This window comes from Marmota flaviventris, chromosome 2, assembly GCF_047511675.1.
Source record: "Marmota flaviventris isolate mMarFla1 chromosome 2, mMarFla1.hap1, whole genome shotgun sequence".
In the NCBI taxonomy this organism is placed as follows: domain Eukaryota; kingdom Metazoa; phylum Chordata; class Mammalia; order Rodentia; family Sciuridae; genus Marmota; species Marmota flaviventris.
The window spans coordinates 182,015,459-182,034,520 of record NC_092499.1 but is presented as its reverse complement, the minus strand read 5'-3'; the positions used below and the strand labels follow the sequence as shown (position 1 = coordinate 182,034,520).

Here is a 19,062-nt window from a genome sequence, read left to right as displayed (position 1 = left end):
AGGGTCTTACTTAATTGTCCAGGCTGGTTTGTGAGTCTTCTGAGTAGGGAGGATTACAGATGTATACCATAGTGTCTAGCCCCACCCAGTTCCTTTACCTAGAGGGGCATTCATTTTCTCTGTGTGCACAAAAATTTTAAGACATAATGAACATCACAAAGACCCACTCACAGTAAAACTACCATCACAGACCCTGGTTTCTGTACTTTGGGTTGACATTAGTGTGTTGTTATTTCCATGTGGTGGAAATGCATTCGTAGAGAAAAACCAACAGGGGGATTACTAGCTTATACAATAGGGAAGTGGGGTAGTACTGGCTTCAGACATGACTGGAGCACTGGTCTCATATCTACTTCTCTTTGTGCTGGCTTCATGTTCTTTTCCGAGAGGGAAAGGACAAAGTTGCCATTTCCCCAAGTTCATACCCTGATCACATAGCAAGCCCAAAGCTTAACTGCTGATCTCAGGGATACATATGTCCAGCGTGGGATACATATGTCCCCTGTACATTGTGATGAATGGGTTATAGAATAGGACTGGGGAAAAGAAATAGGGGCGCAGGATGTACAAAACTCACACAGATGGCTAAAAGGGAGAGTGAAGGAGGTAAGACAGAGTAAAAACAGTACTTGGTCCCCAGAGCCATAAAGGATCAATCAAGAACAGTTACATTTTAAAAATAAACAAAAACAGAACAACTTTATTTGACAAAAGACAAAAACAAAAGTTATTTACAGTAGTTTTTTGCTCAAATAATTCAATGGGACAACTGTGCTTTATCCTCCAGGTTTACTTACAACCAAACCCAAGCAGAGGCTGCCCTATCCCCAGAGGCCCCATTTTACACAAGAAGGGAATGCCAGACAGAATTCAGCAGCATGGCCCCCTCTCCCCTCACAGTTCAGTGCACTGCAGGAAAGGAAAACCCCACTCCAACCCAATACACTGAGTCACCTACTGTAGGAGTTACATTAGATCTGGGCTCACAGACACCACTGGGGTAGGAGAGATGGAAGCACAGTAGCTTCAGAGCGTCAGCTAACTTGGAAGCTGCCATGTTGACCTTCCCCAACTGGGTCTGATGAGGGTGAAGATACCCAGTTCCCTGCAGCAAAGAGGCTGGAGGGAGGCAGAACAGAGAGCCTAGGAAACCTGCCCATCTACAGAGGGCAAAACTCCCTTTCTGTAAGTAACCTATTCCCATGCCCACTGTAAGGGACGGGCCAAGTCATTCAGGAGAGGTAGGGGAACCTCCCTGAGGGTGTCAGGGATCTCCCGAAAAAGGACAAAGTATATGCCCTTGCTGTGGCCAAGTCAGTCAAGACCCAGGAACCCCTTCCCCTCATGCCCAACCTAGCAATTTCAGGAAACTACAACAGGCCAGGGCTCCTGGCCTATCTTTTGGCCCAGTAACAATGTTATTCAGAACAAAAATATTTTGGCTAATAAAAGTCTAGGATTAGTGTTTCTTAAGATATATAAAGATGGGATATACTGCTGTTGAACACTATCAGCAATGAAACAGCAAAATAAAGGGTGGTGGGGTGAAGACCAATTGTGATGTTTCATTGGGAAACTCAGGCCGGGCCTTTGCAACTCCAGGTTAAAGAAAGGTGAAGCAAAGACACAAAAACTACGTTTCTGGCCCATTTCCAGCCCCACTGCAGGAAATTCCCTGCTTCTTCCAGGAATAGCTTCTACCACCTTTGTGGGAAAAGCTGCCTGTTCTAGTAGCTAGAAGGACTTCCTGACCAGCAGATGGCTCACTGCTCCCCAAGTGGAGATGCTGGGAGCTTCTAATATTCCAGTCCCAAGTTTCCAAAGGAATTTTAAAACTCAGGCTGCAGGGCAAAGCCTTCAAGGAAAAAAAAAAAAAAAAAAAAGGGTGGGGGGGAGTATTAACAAGGGGAAGAAGGGAAAAAAAAATAGCCCATTGCTTCAGTCTAGCTTACTCCCCCACCCCCACCCCAAAACAGAGTAAAAACAAATCTCTGGTTTTATCACCTTTCTCTGCTCTATGTCTAGGTTGAGTCAGGTTCTGCTGTACTCTCTCTTGGCTGTGGCTACGCCCTTCTGTGCCTGATGCAAAAGAGCCAATGCCAAATTTCTTTTTCTGCCCCACCTTTTTGGTAAACCAAAGGAACAATAAAACAACCATTTGGAATTTCTCATTTTGCAGAGATTTAGCTGGTCCCCCAAATAAAAATACTCCTCCCTTGTACAATAACCCCCAGTTGCAGTCATGAAATCATTCACAGTGGAGGATTAGACTCCATCTGCCATCTTGCACTCTCATTCCCCACTCCTGCAATTAATGCAAACCACAGCAAAAGAGGAAAAATAAACAGTTTAGCAAAAATCTAAACATTCAACTGGAGTCGGTGCTGTTAAATGTGCTGGATCCCTCTTCTTTTGCCCACACTTATGAACATGGAATGTCCACACCTGGTTTGACAGAGGCACAGCTCAGGAGCAGCATGGACCCAGCATAGGTCTGAACTTGGCAGGTTTTCTGAGCCCAGCCAAGGAAAGCAGGCTGGAACAAAAGGTCCCAGGAATTCTCTGGAGGAGCAGCAGCAGCACCATGCCTATCTCCAATCTCTTGGTCTCATCACTGAGGACGACTGGAGACAAGGCAGTCAGCAGAGAGGTCCCTGTCACAACGCAGTGACACTAGCTGGCATCTTCCTGCTGAAGACTTCTGGACAGAGGAGATGATACCGATGCTTGGCAGTGATCCATAGAAAACCCTCTGTATGGAAGGGAAGCGAACCAGGAACCCAGAACACCTGGCTTGAGCCTTGAGCACCCCTGTAGCAGATGCCTACTTGGGGTTCTCAGAAACTAAAGGGATTGGAGTATGCAGCAACGGGGGTGCTGGGTCCTGCTGCTTCTGAAGCTCCATCTCGGCAGCCCTCTGCAGCGCCACCTCTACCAGCAGCTGGAAGCTGCTGAAGTCCTCCTTGTCCTGCTCTGGGGGTGTGGGCGGTGGTGTGTTGAAAAGTCCACCTGTGGGGCTCCCAGCCTCAGCCCTGGTCAGCAGGGCAAGTGTACTACCAGGGGTCACTAGGGACTTGGGGGACTCCAGCTCCCCTGGTGGGAAGGAGGCTGCTGGCTTTTCCCCCTGGCCTGTGTGGAGCGGCATGGAACACACAGACAAAGAGAGCACATTGGCGGGGGCAGGTACCGACACTGCCAGCACTGAGGGGCTATTACCACGGGGCAGGGCCACTTCTGCGGCCTTACCGCCACGGCGGGAAATGGTGAACTGATTAGGGTCTTTGCCGTCCTTCCGAAGCATGTCTGGGAGAAGCCGCCGCCGGGCGTTGATGAACCAGTTACATATCTGGAATGAGTATAAGAGACTGATCAGTTCACTCCATCCAAAACTACTATGAAGTTCTAAGCCCCAGAAACAACATCAAATATAAACAAGGTCCCAGCCCTCACAGTGGGTCACAGAAGGAGGAGAGTATATGAGAAATCACACAAACATAAACAGTGCTGGTGGAGACAATGACAGGGAAATCCAGTCTGGCCTTTGTGGATTTGGGGAAGTATTCCCTGAGGAAGCAGCTCTTCAACTGAGATCTAAAGTTATAAACAATTGATGAGGGGGGAACGGGCAGGGAGGAGTGGCAGGTAGCAGTAGAGTACCTATAAGAAACTCTGAAAGCAGGCCCACTTTGCTGGGCTGAGGATCCATTTCTTTCTCTCTCTCTTTTTTGGATACTAGGGATTGAACTCTGGGGCGCTTACCTAATGAGCCATATCCTCATTAACATTTCTGTATTTCTTTATTTAGAGACAGGGTTTCACTAAGTTGCTGAGGCTGGCTCTGAACTTGCGATCCTCGTTTCAGCCTCCTGAGCTGTTGGGGTTACAGGTGTGTGCCTCAGTGTCCTGCAAGGATCCATTTTTCTTTCTTTCTTTCTTTTTTTTTTTTTTTAAGGATCCTTTTCTTGATCAGCAACAAAACTATAAGGAGTGATTTGCTTTGTGGAAGCAGGGAGATGGGCTGGTAGTTCAGGTTACATTAAGGCATGAGGCAAGAAAAGGAAAAATGTTTGATCTATTTAGGAAACTGGAAGTGGCAGGACCTGCGCTGGATGAGTGTAGGTGAGTGAAGGAGAGAGGGGATGATGTGAAGAGTGATCCACTCCTAAATCTGAAGAGTGTTGGTGTAGGCTGGAGAAAAGAGCCACAAATTACCAAGGAACAGTCAGAAGAAAAATTACTGTTTTTGAGCAACACCAGGATTATGAGGCATGAAATTCTCCACTGCACACTGTGATATGCTACAAAACTCAAGGTGCCTGTAGATTCATGTGTCATATGCACACAGAACTAGGGATGGATTTCCAGGAACTTATACAATCTAGACAAGTACTCTGCCACTGAGCTACAATCCCAACTCTGTATTTGATTCGATTTGATTCTGAGAAATCGGATCACTACATTGCCCAGACTGCCTTGAATTTGTACTCCTCCTGCCTCAATCTCCTGAGTTACTGGGAACACAGGTGTGGCAGTGCACCCAGCCTCTAAGCTCTTTTGAGAACCAGCTTCACAGTTTCCAGTCTAGTCTTCTCACTGGTTGTCAGTCCCTTTCTAAAATGCAATGGCTCTCATTTCTGTTGTAGAAAACTGCCATTTTTGTCTTCCTACAGATCAGTCCAGATTCCAGAGCCTAGATATTAAAACAGTCCCCTGATGGGCATGGTGGTGCACACGTATAATCCCTGCAACTCCAGAGGCTGAGACGGGAAGACTAAAAGTTCAAGGCCAGCCTGAGCAACTCGGCTAGACCCTGTCTCAAAATAATAAAAAGGGCTGGGGATGTAACTCAGTGGTGCAGTGCCCCAGGGTTCAATCCCCAGTTTTTTTTTTTCCCTCTCTCACGCACATACACCCCCCCCCCCCACACACACACAAGCAGAGGTGGGGGTGTATGGTAGGTGATGACTCTAAACCAACAGGGCTGATCCCACTAGCCCAGAACACTATGGATTTTGTACATTTGTATCATCAGGCTTCTTTCTTGGCCCATTATTTGGGGCAAGCCCTTGGGTCCCATTTTCCCCTTGACTCTGCCTCTGTCCAGTCAAAGGAATAGCCACCTGTGACAGGAACTGTTGCCTGCCATAGCTCTCTACCTAGCTGGTTGCAGCAGTACCCATCCCACAGGTGACCCAAAGATAGCACTGTGTCCCTGTGAGGGCAGAGTCAGGAACTTCTACGGCCCCTCTTTCCACATCCATTCCAGCTTGAAAGGACCTCAACCCTGAAGTTCATTCATCCCACTTCACTTCTGTGGTCTTCCTAGTGAAACTGAGCAGGCACCAGTAGCAGACACTAACCAGTGCTGGCAGAACTGAATCCTGAGTTGAAGTACAGGGAAGCCCCAAAGAAGAGATTGGGCTGAACTGCTGAGGAGGCAGAAAGAAGGAAGAAAACTTATTACACACCTTTGATATCGCCAGCCATCTCATTTGCATTATGTTTAATCTGCATACAAGCCTGGGAGATAGTGGGCAGTGTCCCCAAAGTATTATAGAGGGAATCAGAAGCTCAAAAAGATGAAAGAGGGGCTGGGGTTGTGGCTCAGTGGCAGAGCACTTGCCTAGCATGCGTGAGACACTAGGTTCCAGGCCTCAGCACCACATAAATAAAATAAAGGTATTTTGTCTATCTACAATTAAAAAAAAAAAAAAAAAGATGAAAGAACTTACAAGGCTCAGTTATTCAGCCTATAATCCCAGCTACTTGGGAGGCTGAGGTAGGATGATACCAAGTTTGAGCTCAGCCTCAGCAATTTAGTGAGACCTTGTCTCAAAACAAACAAATAAGGTTTGGTGGGGCTGGAAGCACAGCTCAGTGGTAGAGCATTTGTCCAGCATTTGTAAGGCCCTGGGTTCAATCCTCAGTACCACCAAAAACAAAAAGTCTGGGGACATGGCTCAGCAGTAGAGCACCTCTGGGCCCAATCCCCAGTATTGGAGGCTGGGTGTTGTTGAGATGAAAGAACTTGCCCAGAGTCAGGCAGCCTCTGAGTACAGAGCTAGTATAGCTAAACAATCATCACTACAATCCTAATAGCAACACCTGAACACAAAACATCAGGTGCTATTCTGAATATCTGACACCTAATTATTTAATCTTCAACAGCCTCAGATGGGTCTGTGATGATCTGTTAGAGAAACAAGAGGCCTTGGTCAGGGAGGTTCAGTAATTCCTCAAGATCACAGTACAAAGGCTGCAATCTGACCAACAGTGAGTTCCAAGCACCCTTGTTAGCCAGCCTAGGGGCATCGGCAGGAGACCCTTTCTTTCCCCTGGCTCAGGAGCAGCGCCTTTCATCTATCTTCCTTCCATTTCTCCTCCCTCCCTCCCAAGGCATCTTCCTGGGCTACCTATGTTATAGGAGGGCACTGCACCTGTCCACCCCAGCCCTAGATGCAGGCAGTCAGTCAGGTCACAGTGACCTGGGCCAGGCAAAGTCAGGACAAGTCTAGCCTTGAAGCTGTTTCAGGGAGGGGTGCCTGGGTGCCCACTAGCAGCTGTGTGGACACCTAGCCCCTAGCTGCATCTCCCATTTTGGCTTTTGATTCACAGAAGAGAACAACAGGAAAACGGCCCCTGTACCCATTCCCCTGAGTGCTCACCCAGGTCCACAGAAGACTTGGCAGCCTACTGTCTGTAGTGTCTCCTTGTCCTATAGAAATCCCACAGCTGAGGGCGGCCGGCAAGGCAGGAGGCTGAGGAAGCCGATTTCCTAGCCCCTTCAGCTGCCCACTCATGCCTAAGTCAGGAAAAGAGCACGTGACTCGCCCTCAATCAAGGTCCTCCAGAGGCGATGGGAAGGAAGCCAAAGTGAATCCTGTGATTTGTGTGGCAGCACACAGGCTGCGTCCCTCAGAGCCTGGCTGTCATCAAAGGGCTCCATGGAAAAGCTGCTGCCTTGTCAAGGTTTTTTTTTTTTTTCCTTAATCAGTGGCTGAGATGGGAGGAAATCACTGGAAAAGTAGAGGGGCTCCAGGAAGCTGGCGCAGGCCCTGAGAATGGGAAAAGGGGGTCTGAGGAAGTGGGCAGAAAGCTTTCATTCTAGTGTCCCCTCAGCTGTGAGAGAGCAAAGGGAAGAAGTGAAGGCGTGCTGAGGCCTTTCCCACACCTTGCAGCACCATCTGCCCAGCAGCCAGCAGTCCCAGGTGTTCTAAAAAGCAGCTGGCTGTATTACAATCACCTTGAAAGTGATTGAAAGGATGGGGATGTGGCTCAAGCGGTAGCGCGCATGAAGCGACCCGGTTCAACACCACATACAAAACAAAGATGTTGTGTCTGCCGATAACTAAAAAATAAATATTAAGATTCTCTCTCTCTCCCCCTCTCTCAGTCTCTCTTAAAAAAAAAAAAAAAAAAAAAAAAAAAGTGATTGAAATTTTTTTTTACAGAGCTATTTCCTATCTGCTTCATAGATCAGGTGGGGGTGGAGTCAGGATTTCTAAATAAGTGAGCAGGAGAGTTTGCTGACTGGGCTTAGGATGACCCGGCTGGTGTAACTTGTCCTTGTGGGCAGAGCCTTTTATTTAAGCAAAAACATAAGCTCAAAAAACAAAGATGGAGCGCCTCAGGAGTCTGAGGCAGGATGACCAGGAACTCAAAGCCAGCCTCAGGAAAAGCGAGGCTCTAACAACTCAGTGAGACCCTGTCTTTAAATAAAATACAAAATAGAGCTGGGGTTGTGGCCCGACGGTAGATCGCTCGCCTCGCATGTGTGAAACCCTGGGTTAGATCCTCAGCATCACATAAAAATAAACAAAATAAAGATATTGTGTCCATGTATAACTAAAAAATAATAATAATAATACAAAATAGAGTTGGGGATGTGGCTCAGAGGATGTGGCCCCTGAGTTCAATCCCTGGTACCTCCCCCCACCCCACTCCCCCAAAACAACCCCAGAGATGATAGGTGGGGATACAGCGTGTCTGTGGGAGGACTGAAAGGCAGCTAGCTTTAGAGCCAGGGAGAAAGGGAGCAACTGAAGATAGTCACTGGCTGCCAGGAGGCCCGACTGCCCCTTCCTCCCACCAGCGTCACCACAACCTCTGCACTAGGCTCCTTTCTCACTCTAGGTTCCTGAGCCATGAGGGTTCAGGAAAAGCTCCTCTCAGGAGGGGGCAGAGAGGTGCTGGTTCTGTTTCCAGCACAGAGCACTGGACCTGACTCAGTACAGCCCAGTTAATGTTGGAGGGAAGGTGGGCGGCACAGAACCCTCCCAGGCAGCCCCAGACTAGAAACCATAAAGGACTAGAAACCACAGAGGAGTCCAACCTTAAACTAGAAATAGAGGGTGTCACCGGGACCAGTGAATATCCTTCACAAGAGACTTTTTTTTTTTTGGTCTTACTCTCCCAACTGCCTTGCTCTGGGCAAGTCCTGGCAAAGCAGTCAGTTAAATGACTCATTGACTTGCTAATGAGATTGCTCCCGGGGCCCTTTAAAGGAGACTTTCAAAAGAGATGCCCCAAGGAAAGAAAACAAGCTTAGCCAAATGTGAATACCTGTTGAAATCTGTGGTATTTGGAGTTCATTGCAATATTCTTACTTTTCTGGATATTTGAAAATGTTAATGATAAAATTTTAAAATGTAAATATATAGGGGTCGAGCTCAGTGGCACACGCCTGTAATCCCAAGGACTCAGAAGGCTGCTGAAGGAGGATTGTAAATTCAAGGCGAGCCTCAGCAACTTGTGGAGACCCTGTCTCAAAACATAAAAAAATAGGGGCTGGGGTTGTGGCTCAGTGGTAGAGGGTTTGCCCCACCTGTGTGAGGCACTGGGCTCAATTTTCAGCACCACATATAAATAAATGAGTAAAATAAAAGTTCATTCCAGCAGCTTGGGAGGCTGAGCCAGGAAAAAAAAAGCCAGCCTCAGCAACTTAGGGAGGCCCTAAACAACTCAGCAAGACCCTGTCTTTAAAATAAAATGCCAAAAAAGGGCTAGAGATGTGGGCAGTGGTTAAGTGCCCCAGGTTCAATCCCAGGTACCAAAAACCAAACAAAATTATTTTCATAAAATAAAACGGTGTAGGATGTAGCTAAGTGGTAGAGTGCTTGCATTACATGCATATGCTTAAGGCCCGGGTTCAAGCCCCAGTGGGGAAGGGGAAGGGATGGCATGGGGAAATGGGGAAGGAAACAAAGAAGCCTCCAGGAATTTAAGCCAATTTTTCCTGACTCAGGAGCCTGTTTCCTTAATTCTGACATTTCCAATGCTTTATCATTATTTTCTGTCATTTTAACAGTTTAATACCAGGCATTGAGCTAAACACTGGGACTATAACAAAAAATGAAAGGAGGTCTCTTCCCTCCACACCTCCAGAATTTGGTGCCATCTAAAACTTAGCCAGTCAAGTGTCTCAATGTTAGGTCCCAGTCCAGTTGCTGTGGAAACACACAGCTTCCTCAGGGGTTGTGAGTCCCTTTTTCTGAGGGGGACAGCAGTTTGGGGTGGAGATCAGTATGTACAGCAGGAATGTGGGGGAGCAGATAAGACAGGCAGGTGATGTGATTAGGTTGGCAGGAGACACTGAAGAGTTTTAAATTTCAGAATAACAAGTCATCATCAGTCAATGATGACATGGAGAAGCATGGGAAAGAAGCTACATTCCAGAAACATTTAAGGGAATTTATACAGGGCAATCCTAAACAAGCTGAGAAGGGGCTATGGAAGGCAGCCCCTGAGAAAGGAAGGAGCCAAGTGGGAGAGTTCTCAGGCAATCAATCTGAGGGGCCTGAGAGGCTCCAAGACAAGTGCATAGTTGGGCTGATCTGAGATTCATGATAGTGTCCCTCAAGGAGTGCCACATGGTGCCCACTGTTTCCTAACTCTAGCATGACTGGCGCACAGTGGCCACCACTGGAAACTCCCACCACTGGAATCCAATGGCTGATCCTTGCCTTGGACTTGTCCAAGTGGACCTGTTGTCCTAAGGGACCCATTAGTTCTCAACGAGGATGTCTTGGCTTCATGTTTCCACTGTGGTCATGGGTAGGAGTGGCCACTAGGACTCACCTCCAGAGTCAGAGCCTTCGTACCACTATATACTAGGACAGTCAGCAAAATACCATGGCCACTTTAATATAGTTAGAAGGAATTTCCCTGTTTTTATATTTATCTACTTTGAAAAATTATTTGGTTTTATACTTGCGTATAGAAGCAAAAAGCAAAAGTTTTTTTTTTTTTTAAACCTTGTTTTATATTTGTACATACTTAAGTGAAATGATTCAGGAGCCTCTGTTTCCTTAATTCTGAAATCTCTAATGCTTTATCATTATTTTCTGTCAATAGAGCGCTTACCTAGCACATGTGAGGCCCTGGATTCAATCCTCAGTACAACATAAAAATAAATAAATAAAATAAAGGTACTGACAACTACAACTAAAAAATAAATACTAAAAAAAAAGGATTCAGATTACTATCTTGGGGAGACAGGTCCATGAATTTTTTTTTTTTCTAAAGAATTGGTACATGTATCAGATTTGAGAAAGTGTCCCTGACAAAAAGTAATTCCAATACAGTGACAAGTGGTTTGACAGAACAGGTATGGGAATACACAGCAGTGTCCCCAAACCTCAGCTGTGGGCCACAGAGTGTCTATACGAGAAAGAGGGGCTTGAATGGAGTGGGCCAGGTAGGAAAACTCAGGGCTGTGCCCAGCTGCTCCGAGCCAAGGGAGAAAGCCTAGAGGCCTGAGGGTCAAGGGCCAGGAGGAGCCTGGACCCACCCCAGGTAGGTGGGTTCAGGGCAACATCAGATTTGTGCTTTAGTATTCTAAAGAATGGACTGAAGGAGAAGGCTGAAGACGGTAAAGAGGCTGTCTGGGTGATCCTGGCTTTTGGGCTCTAGACCTTTTGCCTGTGCTGTTCTACATTCTGTAAGTTCAAGTCCACCTCTTCTGGGAGCTTCGGGTCTATTTGAAGCTCCAGCCCAGCCTGGGCCGAGTTTCTGCTACCCTTGTCCCAGCAGAGATCACTTTTGCAACATCAGTGGCCAAGCCTATCTCCTACCTGACCCCACGCTTGATAGTCTTTAGGGTGTCCCTGAGGCATGGAGCTGAGTACAATGGGGGAGCTCAGGAGGACCCTGAAATGCTTTGTGTTACTAGGTACCCAGGGTCATCCAAGACTTTCTGCACTAGGGGAGAAATGAGGATGAAGTCAGGAGCAAAAGCACCCACTGGGTACCAACCACGGCATAGTCAGCCTTGAATTCTTCTCAGTCCCTCCTCTCTATACCCTAGAAAAATATTACAACCACCTCCCTTTGTCCAGATCAGAAAATAATGAGGCTCAGAGAGATGGCAGTGACTTGGCCAGGGTCCAGGCTTCCTCATGTGGAGAGGATGGAATCTGAGTCAGGATCTGTAACTCTAGATCCCTTCTTGAAGACAGACTAGGATTAACCGCTGCCCATGAGCTGATTCTTACTGAGACTCCTCTTGGTGGGGATAAGAGCTGGGAAGCCAGGGAGAAAGCAGGAGGATCAGAATGGAGTGAAAGGGAGGGAGGCAGCACTGTGGAGGGGAGTAAACAGCAGTGACAGGGCAGGGGCAGAGGGCCCAGGGGAACTGGGGGAGGGGCCCAGCATGTTCCTGAAGGAAGAGGTGGGGGCCAGCAGGGTGGGGGTTACCTGCCAGGCTTAGGGCCTACTATAAGTCCCCCAGGGAGGTGAAAGTCAAATTGGACACAGACAATGGTGGTCTAGGGTATCCTGCCTTAGCACTTGAAAACAGTAAAAGCTGGGCGCAGTGGCTCACACCTGTAATCCCAGCAACTTGGGAGGCCAAGGCAGTTCCAAAGCCTCAGCAACTTAGTGAGGACCTGAGCAACTTGGCAAGACCCTGTCTCAAAAATAAAAAATAGGGGGCTGGGGATGTGGCTCAAGCGGTAGCGCGCTCGCCTGGCATGCGTGCGGCCCGGGTTCGATCCTCAGCACCACATACAAACAAAGATGTTGTGTCCGCCAATAACTAAAAGAAATAAATATTTAAAAAATAAAATAAAAAATAAAAAGGGCTGGGATGTAGCTCAGTGGTGAAGCACCCTTGCATTTGTTCTGCAGTTAATGATGACACCTGGGCACTAACAACCAAAAGAAAACAGCAAAGACACCTAGATGTCAGCAACAGAACAATTTAAAGGAGATGTTACTTTGCACTCCATTTTTTTTTTCCCCCAGTGCTAGGAATGGAAGCCAGGCCAAGTGCTCCACTGAACTACATCCCAGCCTCCTGACAACTATCTTTTGAGTGTGTGCCTGTGCAGTTTTTGTTTTGTTTTATGGAGATGATTAAGCCCAGGGGCACTTAATCACTGAGCCACATCCCCAGCCCATCTTAATATTTATTTAGAGATGAGGTCTCCCTGAATTGCTTAGGGTCTCCCTAAATTGCTCAGGCTGGCTTTGAACTCGCAATCCTCCTGCCTCTGCCTCTCAGCCACTGGGATTATAGGCGTGTGCCACCATGCCTACCTTCCTGTACAGTTTTCAGCGCACTTTCACATCCCGTTCTGAATCTATTCCTCATAACAGTTCCATCAGGTAGAGGAATCTAACCCTCACTTTACAGATGGATAAAGCAAGACATAGCGCACAGTCCTATGGTAGAATTGGGTTTTGGACCAGGAACCTCTGACTTCTTCCAACTCATTTCTTTTTTTTTTTTTTTTTAATATTTATTTATTTTTTTAGTTCTCGGCGGACACAACATCTTTGTTTGTATGTGGTACTGAGGATCGAACCCGGGCCGCACGCATGCCAGGTGAGCGCGCTACCGCTTGAGCCACATCCCCAGCCCCCAACTCATTTCTTAACTACATTGCAGAACCCCAAGCTGCCCCACAACCAAGACCCCAACCCAACAGTGTTATTAATGATGACACCTGGACACCAACAACAATTCCTTGCCTCTTCAGAACTTTTCAGAGTCTGAAATATAGCTGCAATGACCTTACTTCACTGTCCTCCCTTTAAGCAGGGAGATTGGGTGTTCTCACCTGACCCAAGAAACTGAGATACAAAGCCACACTGTAAATCAGTGACAGGGCTGGCTCAGGTCTAAAACTTACCTGCAGCACTGAGAGGTTGGTCTGTCCAGAAAGGCTCAGCTTCTCCTGCTCTGAGGGGTAGGCATTGTAGCGGTGCAAATACAGCCAGTCCCGGAGGATCTTCACGGACTCCTTGGGTAGGTTCCCCCTGCGCTTCCTCTTGCCCGCCAGGGAGAGGAGGCCTTCATCTTCACCCAGATCACTGTCCGACATGGTGCCTAGGAGCTAGGCTGGATCTTAGGTGAGCCTGGGACAAGTGGCATAGGGGACATCATTACTGTGCACTTACTGCCACTTACCCTGTTTCCTAGTTTGCTCACTACTACTACAGCCTGAGATTCCAGAAACTGAGGAGTCTCCAAAGTCTCTGGCTATACCCTAGCTGAAGAAACTAGAAGGATGAGTGCAAAATGCCACCGTTTCGTGGAGCCAGATAGGTGACTACTAAATGAGCGGCATCTGGGCATGGTGGTGCACACCTGTAATCCCAACTACTCAGGAAGCTGAGGCGGAAGGAGTGCAAGTTTCAGGCCAGCCTGGGCAACTTGGTAAGCACCTATCTCAAAATTAAAAATAAAAAGGGCTGGAGATGAGGCTCAGAGGTTAAACCCCTCTGGGTTCATCCCTGGTATCAAATAATCTAAAATGAATGGCAACTCAAGTAGGAAGACTATAAATCATTACGACTATGATTGAAATCTACTGTACCCAGCATTTTATTTTACTTCATTTAATTCTCACAAACCCCTCTGAGGGAGAAACTATTCATATTGTTTTATAGATGAGGAAACAAGGAAAATAATAAGAATGCAACCCGGGTCCACACAAAACCTCATACACAAATGTTCACAGCAACCTTATTCACAGTAGCCAAAAGGTGGAAACAACCAAGTGGCTATCAACAGATGAATGATTTGTGATTTACTTATACAATGAATATTATCTGTCCAAAAAAAGAAGTTCTCATATTTTCTATAACATGGACGGACCTTGAAAACATGCTAAGTAAACCCTCAAAGAGGCTAGCCACACAAGACCACATATGGTATGTTTCCATTTACAATGGAATGTCCAGGATAGGAGGCTCTATAGTGACAGAAGGGAGATTGGGCAGTTAGGGCTGGGGAGGATAAAAGAGTGATAGCTACAGGGAATGGAGTTTCTTTCTGAGAGGATAAAAATATCCTAAAATTGACTGGTAGTGATCGCTGCATATGGTTGTAAAAATACTAAAAACCACTGATTTATATACTTTAAATTAGTGAATTGTGTAGTATGCAAGTTATATCCCAATAAAAAGTTACTTTAAAAAAATCCCATCTGCAGGAGTTATTCAAGTAGGATTTGGGCTCAGGTAACCTGCTTCTCCCATCCCTTTGTGATCTCTACATTATCTTGCCTCCCAGGTCTCCCAAGGCCAGTGAGGTGTCTGGAAACTATAATCACATGGTCCTGCAACAAACCATGTAATATTTATTAAGCATCTACTGTGTACCGTGCCAAGAGTAGTGAATCATCCCTCTTAGATACTCTCCTTGTTTAGGCCTCAGCCTGGTCCCAGGCAAGGCTCTATCTGGTCCCTGCCCTACCCCCATTTGGCTGTGTGACCCTGGGTAAGTATCCTTTCCTCTCCTGGCTTGAAGTTCCCCCTCCTTCACCTGTCAAACAGAGGAAGATTTTTTTTTCCCCCAGATAACCCAATTCAGCTGCTCATTCCCCCCCTAAAGTTCTTGTTCACACAAGCAAAAGAAATTTACATTTAAAAGCAAAAGTTCTAGGCCAAGCCTGATGCCAGAATCTCAAGGCTCCTCCCTTCTCAGCCTTTTAACAGCTCCCCAGCAGCCTGGGCCAACAGACTCTGGCATCTCCCAGGTTTTGTTTCCTCGACTTGGGTCTGAGCCCAGATCTCTGGGCCAGTGAGGCCAGGCTTTCGAGGGAAGGGTCTACCCTCAGCCAGGCCACCTGGAGGTGAGACAGGCACTGCTTAGACGTGCCACTCCTCAGAAAGCACCACTGCTGTCTGCTTTCTGAGGTCAGACATTTCTAGCTGCCAGGGCAGCTGGGATCTGGGCTCAGGGATGCAGCCCTGGCAAGCAGTGAGAAGTTTACTCAAGGTTATCTGTACAAATTCCACCCTGGCTGCCAGCCAGAACCCAATCTGCAGGGTTCCAGAGGTAGGCCCCGGGGATGACCCCTTAGTCTGCACAAACCTTTCCATTTCGGTGTCCTGCTTCCCAGGCCGGCCTACAGTCCTGCAGGTTTCCCACATACTTTATTTCATTTACACATCTTGCCCACCCCACAGGCAACTCCGATAGCGATCAGGTAACTGGCACAGCCCACTGCTGAACTCCTACAAGCCCCATGATTTTCAGACACACATTGCACGCACACAGCTTACAAACCCCAAGCCTAGCACCAAAGACTGTGACCCACTCAACTAGCCCAACTCCTGCATCCGCCCACCCACGAACTCCAACCGACCCGCCCACCCACGATGTCCCGAAGGGGAAAAGCTCTGGTCGTCATCACATCAGCGGTCAGCTCAGAGCCCCTCCGACACAACACCCAGTGCACCCTCCTACATGCTCCCACGACGCCACCTGCAGCCACTCCCGCAGGAACTTTCTGACAACTCCCCCAGCTCGGCCGACACTCCCCCGGGTCGCGCACCGGGGCTCACATTCCCAGCAGTTCACACAAAGCGCGAAACCTCCCCCGCGGCCCAGACAGAGCAGAGCACATGGCTCCCGGGGCGGCTAGGAGTCGGCCGGCGCTCGGGGCGCCCGCACCCCCGGCCCCCCACCCCAGGTCAAAATGCGCGCAACAGCTCCTTCGTGGGCCTGCAAACCCGGAGGGGCTAGGGCTCTGGGGAAAAAGAAAACTCACGTGTCTGAACCGGGGCAGGAAAAGTTTGGTTCCCACCCCCTTCCCGGGCTACTCGGAGCTGGCTGCCTCTTCGGGGCGCGGGGCCGGCGGAGCGTGCGCGCTCGGCTTTGTGCTCCGAACTCGGCCCGGAGGGGGAGGGGAGAGGAGGGGGCTGGGCTCCCACCTCCGCACCGCCCCCCCAGTCCTGCGCCCAGACTCCATGTTGTTCGCCCCCAGCCCCAGGGACCGCGCGCCTCCGCGGCGTGAGGCTCGGCTCCCCGTCGCCTGCTCAAGGTCCCGGCGCGCACAAACTTTCTCCCGGTCGCCGGCCCCACGCGCCCCGCTGCCTTGGCCCGCCCGGGAGTGACAGATGCCTCGGAGACAGACTTTCCTTTGTTCCAAAGGAAAGGGGAACTCGCGCGGGCTCCCCACCCTCCTCTCTCGGGGCCCTTCCCACTGCCCCCACCCCCAGCTGTCACTCTCAGCCGCCCCCTCCCCGGCTCGGCCGCGGGGGGGCCCTGCCGGCGGTTAGCAACGTGCACTTTTGAAACCAAACAAACCCGCCCCCCGCGCGCTCACCCCAGTCCGGGGCACTGGCGGCCCGCTCCCAGAGTGGGATCCTAGGGAGCTGGGCCCCCCAAAAGGGCCCGAGCGAACTTCCTCCCGGGGGCTGACGAGGCTCCCGCCAGCACTCCGCAGTCGGGACTCACAAACACACCCGAGCTCACACACCCACAATCGCACGCGCCAGGATGACGCCCCCTCCCCCGCCCGGCAGCGAAAAAGAAACTTTCCAAGTTGTCCGCGCGCCCCCACCCCCATCTCCGCCCCTCCTGCGTCCCGCACTGACTTTTCCCGGCGGCTTTCGGGCCCACGCGGCCTCGGGCAGGGTGCGGGGCTTCCCGGCCGGGGCGGGGGGCGCCGGGGGCGCGCGCCGCGTACCTGCCGGGCCTGACACCCGCCTGACAGCTCGCGGCTGGAAAGCACCTCGCGGCCTGACGTCAGATCCCCTCTCCTCCCCTCAGCGCGCGCCTCGCCCTCCCCCACCGCCCGGAGGCAGCAAACAAACTTTGCGCCGAGCGCGACCAACTACGCCCACCCCCCGCGGGGCGGGCCCGCAGCCCGGGGGGCTCCGCCCCGCCCACCGCGCCGGAGGGGGCGGGCCCGGAGGGCACCTTCTTCCTGCGCCCACCCACCTCAGGAATGCCACATGGCCTCGGGAGGGAAGCGGTGGGACCTGGGCTCCCGCAGCCCGCTTAGGGGCAGGAAGTGGCCCGCTCCTCCTTTCGGAGAGCATTTCCGGAGCGCCTACTGTGTGCTCTTGGCCCGGGGTGGGGCCTTACAAAGGGAGAACTTTGCCAGTCCCGACGATTGCGTGTGTGCCCCGCACCAGAACTCGGGTCCGCGCCGGGATGGTTCACATTGCTTGGAGGAGAAACTGAGGCCAGTTAGTCCCAGACTTACCCCCAGTTGGTAAGGTGCCCGGCTCAAAATGCGATTCCTGTTCTGTCCTTAAGGGCCCACAGACTCTGGAATAAGGCTGCCCGGGAACTACCCCAAGCAGGTAACCTAGGCCTCTCATTCAAGGGCGGTCAGCCAGGCTGTGCGCGCACTTCTAGGTATCGTTGGAGGTACATCAGGTTGTGGGATAGGTGCTGCCTTACCTGTGAGCTGCAGAGAGGGTCAGCGTTTGCTTTTGTCACAGTTAAACAGTATCATTCAGCCAGGTGGGTCAGACAGCAAAGCCAGAGCCATCCACCGGTTGGGCTGGTCCTTGACAGGTTCTGAGGGGCCGGCTGGGAGCTAGCGGGCCTTGGCTGGTTCCTCTTTCCTCTGTGGTTACATACTGCTCCAGGAGCTTTTTCTTGACTTCCCACCATCCCGCCAGCGCTCCTGGTCTCTGAAGTGTGCACCCCACAAACCGGAAAGTATCTGCTGATCCTCGCCTAATTCGAACCAGGAAAACCCTCTTCTGGGCTACTCTTTCTTCGTCCAGGCCCAGATATGTGGGGCCCTTGAGATTAGAAATCAACTGCTTTGAAAATAGCTTTTTGTAATTTTTTTCTTTAATGCTTTCTCTTATTTATTGTTTTGTTATTGCTGAGATAGGTGCTCCCTATGTTGCACAAGCTGATCTCCAGCCCCTGGGTATAAGTGATCCTCCAGCCTCAGCCTCCCTGAGTAGCTCGGAATGCAGGCAGGCACCAGTAACTGGTATGTATGTATGTATTGGTACTGGGGATTGAAATCAGGGGCGCTGTACCACTGAGCTACACCCCCAGCCAGCCCTTTTTATTTTTTGTTTCAAGACAGGTTTTTGCTAAGGCTCCTAAGTTGCTAAGGCTGGCTTCAAATTTATGATCCTCCTACTTCAGCCACCTGCACAGGGTGGGGGTAGGAATTACAGTAAAACCACAAAGTGACCAGGTCAACTCAGTTTTTTGTTTGGTTTTTGGTACCAGGGATTGAACCCAGGGCCACTTGACCACTGAGCCACATCCCCAGCCCCCTTTTATACTTTATTTAGAGACAGAGTCTCTTTTTTGTTGTTGTTTGGTACCAGGGATTGAACTCAGGGGCACTTGACTACTGAGCCTCATCCCCAGCCCTATTTTGTATTTTATTTAGAGACTTGCTAAGTTGCTAAGGGCCTTGATAAGTTGCTGAGGCTGGCTTTGAATTTGTGATCCTCCTGCCTCAGCCTCCCAAGCTACGGGATTACTGGAGTGTTCGACCATACTTGGCTTCAGTTTTTGGTCTTAATTACACTTTATCAGTGGAGAACTCTGGGAACAAAAGTTGAAAATTTTTTTTCCCCCAAATAAGTCCTAAGTCAATAGGGTCACTGATTAAATGACTCTTAAGGTTCATATGGACTCCAAAGACACCAGATTTCCTGCAAATGCATAGAACTAAGTTGGCCAGCTGCCTACTGTCCAAAATGTCAATGACGCTGCCCAGTTCTCTCCACTACACAGATGGAGAAAGTGAGGCCCAGTATGGTGGCCACACACAATTTCTAGGCCAAGTTTGATCTGCAGCCCTCTGAGAAAAAAAGGGAGGCTTGGGCAGTCTTAGGTAA

The 19,062-nt window shown here is 49.6% G+C and overlaps 1 protein-coding gene across 5 annotated transcripts; it reads right to left on the bottom strand.

Annotated features, from left to right (window-relative positions):
• Positions 1–671: 671 nt before the first annotated feature.
• On the bottom strand, positions 672–17,445 carry Tgif2 (TGFB induced factor homeobox 2). 5 transcript variants are annotated; one of them, XM_027945167.3, is made up of 3 exons: positions 17,177–17,445; positions 13,134–13,359; positions 672–3,346 (listed from the first exon to the last, which is right to left on the bottom strand). In XM_027945167.3, the coding sequence occupies exons 2-3, from the start codon at positions 13,323–13,325 to the stop codon at positions 2,825–2,827; spliced, it is 714 nt and encodes a 237-aa protein (XP_027800968.1). In that variant the 5' UTR covers positions 13,326–13,359; positions 17,177–17,445; the 3' UTR covers positions 672–2,824. The 5 variants fall into 5 exon arrangements, with proteins under 5 accessions (XP_027800968.1, XP_027800969.1, XP_027800970.1 ...); XM_027945168.2 differs by lacking the exon at positions 17,177–17,445 and adding an exon at positions 16,923–16,999; XM_027945169.2 differs by lacking the exon at positions 17,177–17,445 and adding an exon at positions 16,831–16,898.
• Positions 17,446–19,062: the final 1,617 nt, after the last annotated feature.

Bases quoted from the DNA above. Each gene is read 5' to 3' on its own strand.
- Tgif2 (XM_027945167.3), bottom strand. From the start codon at position 13,325: ATGTCGGACAGTGATCTGGGTGAAGATGAAGGCCTCCTCTCCCTGGCG. The intron at 3,347-13,133 runs GTAAGTTTTAGA...TACTCATTCCAG, and splicing joins CCAACCTCTCAGTGCTGCAG to ATATGTAACTGGTTCATCAA.